Here is a 6,295-nt window from a genome sequence, read left to right on the forward strand (position 1 = left end):
CTCACAAAATTAAATATTAAAGTTAAAATTAAATGCTAAAATGAGACTCCAAATTTTAAAACACAAAACACGAACTTAAGCCTTTCTATGTAAATATCAAAATGATTTCTATTGCTGAATTTTCTTTTCCATTTGGGCTTTTATTTTCTGGTCAAAAATCCCAAAAGACGGAGAAGCAATACTTGAATTGAACTGCAATAATATTTCTAACACGTCAATAGTCCACAAAACTGCCCTGCTTGCTCTATCCAATAGAGATTTCCTCATAGTTCCTAAATCCAATGTCTTAGAAGTTGCCATTTCGTCCACCCCATAAAAATGAAAACCTACTTTCATTGCACATCACATCGCATCTTGGTTTCAGTCAGCCAATAAGAGATTTAGGAAACATGTTTGAGAGACAACATTATCACTACAATGCCCCTGCTATTTACCCCAACTCTCTGTTTTTCTTAAAATATGAAAGTCTATGTTACCCAAACTTTTTATTTTCCTCAAAATATAACCTACCATTTCTATTTGCATCTGACTCATTCAGACATGAGTGCGTCATAATTCTTTTAATATATGAAAGAACAATATATACCCGAGCTCATCCACTAGTCCAGAAAGTGCAGGACAATCAGTAATAGCTCAAATTAGCGTAAAAGAAGAAAAGGCGAAAGGGACGCATCAAGAATGCAATTCATTAACGCTGAACATAAATGTAACTGTGCTAGTCAATGGCATCATGCATTCAATTATTCAGTTAAAAATAGCATTTTGTTTTTCTAAAAATTAATTCACTATCGCATTGCATATTCATGAATTTGTTCCTAAATTTAAAAATCATAATTCCAATGAAATCAGAATATTACGATGCATCTGTAAATGAGTTGAAAATCGTCAAGTTGTGTCATCCTTGAATTATCCAAACAAAAAGAAAGCCAAAAATGAGACTGAAATTCATAAATTCCATTGAAATCACCAAAAACAATTGACACCAAATCATAAGCCAAAGTATACACGAATTGATTCGCAATTAACCTAGAAACATACTTCACATATATACAACAGAAAAAAAAAAGTAGAGAAACAAGAGAAACAAACCCTAGAAGACAAGACAATCAAATGTTGAGCTTGCCGGCGGTGGGGCGGTTCGCGGCGGCTGGGTCTGGTTGGGATTGGGGTTCATCGTGGACCACGGGCTTGATGAACATGAGAAGGCGGTCCTTGGCTTCCTCTTCGTCATCGAAATCGGTGGTGCTGAGGTTTATACAGGAGCACCGCTCCAATCAAGCAAAAAAAGCAGAGGCCATGCTGGCGCCCACCCAGGTAGCCATACGATCTAGCTTGTCGCATGATATGAAGCTGCAGCTGTTATCCATCGCCTAATTTGATCAAATAATTATAGAAACAGATATGTATATATATTGATTAGTGAAGAATGTACTGATAAGACTTTTTTTTCTTCTTATTTGCCTCGGTGGTTCTTTTCCTTGGCGGTTAAGCGTCTGAAGAGAGAAAGAGCGGCGCACTGGGGGCCGGGCCATTGTTCTCTTTCCAATTTATCTGCTACATTTTTACTTATCCAATGATTTTGGGCCCTAGGTATTATTTCTTTTCTTACAACCTGTTGTAGTTTACTGTTACGTACTCACGGAGCAGGGCTACTTGGTTCTGGTTTTGACTTTTGACAATCTATTGCTCGCTTTAACTATACAGCTCAAACAGTGTCAATATGAGCATTTGGAATTTTGGATATTTTCGAACCATCCCAGTTGCAAAAAGAATTATATGTGTGCAATAAAATGAAAATCCCTGTCTGTCGGATGCAGTTGTTTTCTAGAATGAGATAGAGCGGGTGAGCTTTGGCTTGGCAATCTTTTTATCTTCTTCAAGAGAGATGATGGGGAGATTGGCTGGGTTCTCAATCAACATCTTAGCGACCAAGTAGCCAGAGATGCTCCATGTTTGATATTTCCTTGCTTGCTTCCCAACATAACGCCCGGTCTTGCCATCATAGTACTCAGGCCACCCATCTTTGGAAAGGCGTTGTTCAATCAGCTCTATGGCTCGTTTTGCAATTTGAGGCCTTCCAGTCTTGATACACGCTGCTGTGAGTAGCCATATCAGAACTGCATGGACAATGTTCAATACACCAGGTCAAGGAACTTTACAAATAAATCATTTTCAAGGAAACCAAATGTTCATATTCATTTCATTCTTGAGCATTCTAAATTCGTTGGATGCAATCTATTAACACTGTTGGGCCTAAGATTAAGAAAGGCCGAAAACCACCAAAGCCTCGGCTAAACACCTTGCCTAAGGGACGAGGACGACACCGGTACCTCTCCCAAATGCAAGAAGGACAATCCCTCGTCTAATACAAAGAAGGTTCGACACCCTACTAAGTCTAATCATAAGATTATGCTGGTTAATCCTCGAAGGCTACAGGATCTCGAGCTTGCCTGTTGTGCACTGGAAATATAAATGATCCAGCTAAAAGCAATATCATATGATGCGACAAGGCAACTTATATCATTGAACTATGCAAATAACTTACTATGGAACTATAAGTACGTGACAAATACCTGGCCATGATCCACCATTGTGGTAACTCCACCGTGTGTTCTTTGGATCAAACCCAGTGACAGTTCTCCATTCATGACCCTCCAAAGCTGGATAAACTATCTTCAAAGGCATCTCTCCTATTAAGTCCTCCCATCGCTCCTCAATCAAATCCATAATTGCTGTTGCTTGTGCAGGTGTAGCTAGTGAACTCAAGATTGCAATGCAGTTTCCAACCAAAAACCAGCGGAAATCCATTCGAGCTGGGCTGACATTACCAATCAGATATCCCCCACGTAAGGGCATAAAATCGAACACCCAATCAGGAATAGATTCTGGGATGACATTAAATTTGTTGACAGCAGTGTGGGAATACTCCTCAGTTTTGTAGCGATATATGTTGTTTAACTGTGTGAAATCAAGCCAGTAGTATTTTTGGATGTGAAAACTGAGAGCTCTGATGCGCTTATCGATACGCTCAATTAGTTCCTTGCCATCTCGCTCTGGTTTTAGCATCTGCCTAGAAGACCTCAGTGCAAAATAGAAGAGTGCTTGAATCTCAATGGGGTACCCATAAATTCCCTGCCCAAAAAGGAAGCACATTAAATTCCACTAATTAAACTTAGTTCAGAGCAATGAGGGTAAAAAGAAGACAAAGAGCAGGACCGACCGACCAAATATCAAAACAACTCAAGGCATTGCAGCAGGGGCGGCACCAGGGGGAAGGCAAGGGCCTTGGCCCCCTTGGTTTGGTAAAATTTCCCTTTTAGGCTCTTAAAATTTGTAAAGTTATAACTAATAAAATGGTAAATTTTGTGTATTGGCCCCAAAAGAATTTACAATTCAATTCTAGCTCCCCAATATAAAATTTCCAGCTTTGCCCCGTAGTGAATAAAATGAGTTCAAACAATGATATATGAACTACATTACATTACTCATTCACAAAAACAAGCAAGAATTTAGGGGGAAAGCCATTTTGTCGTCCGATACTAGACTAGGACCAGAACAAAATCATGCAGAGACTGATCACAGGATCTAAGGGTACTTGAACAACGAAAATAGAAGAAGATTCGAAGTGGCTTAGATTGGCAAATACGCTTAACACTTGGAGCAGTTGTGACAATAACCAGTCTAATTCCCGATCTTGTTTTCAAACAAGTACTTCTATATAAAGTTGAAGGAAACTTCTATAATAACTAGAAGACTCACCATCCTCCTATCAATCATGCTACACCCATCTGCACACAGAAGTGTAGGAAAAGTGTCAAAACCATCTGAAAGGCAAAGGTTAAGTATCAGCTTCATTCCTCTCTGCACCTCAGGTAGTTCTGAAAGCGTATAATCATGCGTGCATTTGATATACGACCTTAGCAATATGATCCACCAGAACCCAGAGTCAACAGGTGCAACTCTTCCTATTGCACTACCACCGAAATCTGCAACCAAGGTTTCCTTCTGCCTATGCGAATCGTAAAGAACTTTAAAACTTGCAGGCATGACACCTTCCCCAAGTGTAAAATTGTCAATTCTTTTCTCCCAACCTTGAAGGTGGAGAGTCTTTAACAGAAAGTTCTTTACTATCTCTGGCTCGCCACCAGCATTGGCAGGTCTCATTAGACAGGCTAAGCCACTGGGAACGAAGTCTCTTATGAAAACCTGCAATATAAGAATGGGCCAAGAATATTGACTGAGTTCAATAGGGCACCCCTGCAATAAGGCTTTTAACTTCATTGAAATCATAACATTATGGGCTAGCTATCAAACTCAGAAAAACAGCAGCACTATGAATTTGATCAAGCAATCATGCATGTTTTTAGTCTGTGGCTATGTAACAATGACGTACGGTAATTCCTCTCAAAGGCATCTACAAAGATCGTTAATCTTCACCTGTATGGAAAACTCTCGTCCTCGTTTGTTTTAAAATAAAAATTGAAGACGTAACGACTTATGCCACTCACAATATAATATAATAATTAATTAGTTCCTCCGGCATTACCACGAAATGTGCAGATATATGAAGGGCAAGTCAAGAAGTGTACATTAGACCACATATTTGCCAGGTGAAGACGAAAAGATCACAGAACTAAAAGGCACAAGAACTTTCATAGCAAATCAAATAACAGGAACCGAAGTTATATAAGTAAAAGAATAAGACGAAGAATTAGATATAGATATAGATGATTATCATGGATGGAAAATAAGCGTAAGAAATAGATATAGATGATTATCATGCATGTAAAACAGGAATCTCCTTAACACCATTCACAAAAACAGAAAATGCCTCAAAATGCTATAGCGAAAGCGAATAGCAGTAAGCAAAATTCTGAAGATAAAATGGATTCTAACAAGCATGGATTTGAAGGCTAAAGAAAGACCGTTGAGAAAACACCTAAGACAAATGAAGCTTCATTGCAAAATAGCCAAACAAAAGAAAATGATAATATAACAAAACAAGGGAGATATCAGGATTTGAAAAATCAAAAGAAAACAAAAATGAAGACAAAGAATTAAACATAATATACCTGATTGTAATTCAAAGCCTCGGCGATAGGATCCATAGCAGCGAGCGTACCGACTGGCTTGCCTTTGTAATATACGTAAGATTTTTGTAGTCCCTCCCACGCTTCTTCCAACATCGCACCGTTTTCTGTACTCCCTAGAGGACTATCGACGGATCTGACCGCAGGCAATAAACTGTCGAGTTCCAAGTTCTCGAGACTCGAACCTACGCTAGGAGACGGCTTCAGTGACATCTGCGCCACGTTTGCATTATTGGATTTGGATATGTTCTCGTTGCTCTGCACTCTCAACGTCTTCATCGGCTTATCAAGTTTGTCAGTCGATTCATTTTCTTCCTCCAATTTGGATGACTCTTCTTTTCCGATTGTGTCTTGAAATATTTCTGTTGATATTTTTGGACTCTCTCGCTGGTTTGATTCTAGAGAAGTCTTTCCATTATCCGTCCATTTTACATTTTCAGTTTGCGAAGCTTCCTCAGGAGATTCAAGAGCTTCTTCCTCTTCATTTTGTGAACACAGGGATTTCTCGGTAATTTTAGACTTCTCAAACATGATAAAATCAAAAGATTTCTCACTCGCGTCGTCAGCTCCTTTCTCCGTGGTAGTCTCCGAAGGTTGTTCTTCGATAGGCGTCACGGTGCACTCTCCTTCGTGTTTAAGAACGATAAAAAAGTCAGCCGATTTCACCTCTTTTTCCGATGAATCTCCAAGTCCTTTCTCACTATCTCCGACTGAAAGAGTAAAATAAAGCGCAGGAACCGCCTCTGCTTCCTTTACATCTTCTAAAAGATCACACGGAGCTCTCAAAGTTGACATTCTTAAAGAAGAGAATCAAATATCAGCAGCACAATTGCACAATATACCTTTCTCAGGTCTTCCTCTTCGTTTCGTAGAAACTGAAACTGCTGGAGAGAATAGTGAGATACGGACAAAGAAAATAATGCAAAAATGGATCAGAGATGGAAGCCTAAAGGGCGTGAGCGATTGGGTACCGAATTGTGGTTCGTTTTGGAGGCTGGAAAAAAAATTTTAAAGTGTGGAAGTTGTTTTAGAATAGGTCTCAATACTTAGTTTATCTACGAAATTGCCCCTCGTCATTTCGTGCCCTGGGTGACAAGTTGGAAGTTCATAATGTACGGGCGTTTTAGAGATTAACAAAATTGTTTGTGAACTTCTTTCAGTTTTTGGTGGCGAGAGGAGTTATCGTGGGACCTTGGAGGCCGTTG

General features: G+C 39.4%; 1 protein-coding gene across 3 annotated transcripts; it reads right to left on the reverse strand.

The window, feature by feature from the left end:
* Positions 1–933: 933 nt before the first annotated feature.
* LOC107900952 (probable alkaline/neutral invertase F) lies at positions 934–6,064 on the reverse strand. Of its 3 annotated transcripts, none has more exons than XR_005916764.1 (5): positions 5,073–6,064; positions 3,760–4,206; positions 2,574–3,132; positions 1,442–2,117; positions 934–1,356 (listed from the first exon to the last, which is right to left on the reverse strand). XR_005916764.1 is itself a non-coding variant. In XM_016826755.2 (4 exons), exons 1-4 carry the CDS (start codon positions 5,883–5,885, stop codon positions 1,825–1,827), a joined length of 2,112 nt encoding a protein of 703 aa, XP_016682244.1. In that variant the 5' UTR covers positions 5,886–6,064; the 3' UTR covers positions 934–1,824. The 3 variants fall into 3 exon arrangements, 1 of the variants encoding a protein (XP_016682244.1); XR_005916763.1 differs by having other exon boundaries at positions 1,433–2,117; XM_016826755.2 differs by having other exon boundaries at positions 934–2,117.
* Positions 6,065–6,295: the final 231 nt, after the last annotated feature.

Source organism: Gossypium hirsutum, chromosome D08 (assembly GCF_007990345.1).
Source record: "Gossypium hirsutum isolate 1008001.06 chromosome D08, Gossypium_hirsutum_v2.1, whole genome shotgun sequence".
Taxonomy (NCBI): domain Eukaryota; kingdom Viridiplantae; phylum Streptophyta; class Magnoliopsida; order Malvales; family Malvaceae; genus Gossypium; species Gossypium hirsutum.

Coding starts and splice junctions, on each gene's coding strand:
- LOC107900952 (XM_016826755.2), bottom strand. CDS start 5,885: ATGTCAACTTTGAGAGCTCCGTGTGATCTTTTAGAAGATGTAAAGGAA. Junction 3,133..3,759: donor GCATGATTGATAGGAGGATG/GTGAGTCTTCTA, acceptor CTTTTTGGGCAG/GGAATTTATGGGTACCCCAT. Junction 2,118..2,573: donor CAATGGTGGATCATGGCCAG/GTATTTGTCACG, acceptor TTGTCCATGCAG/TTCTGATATGGCTACTCACA.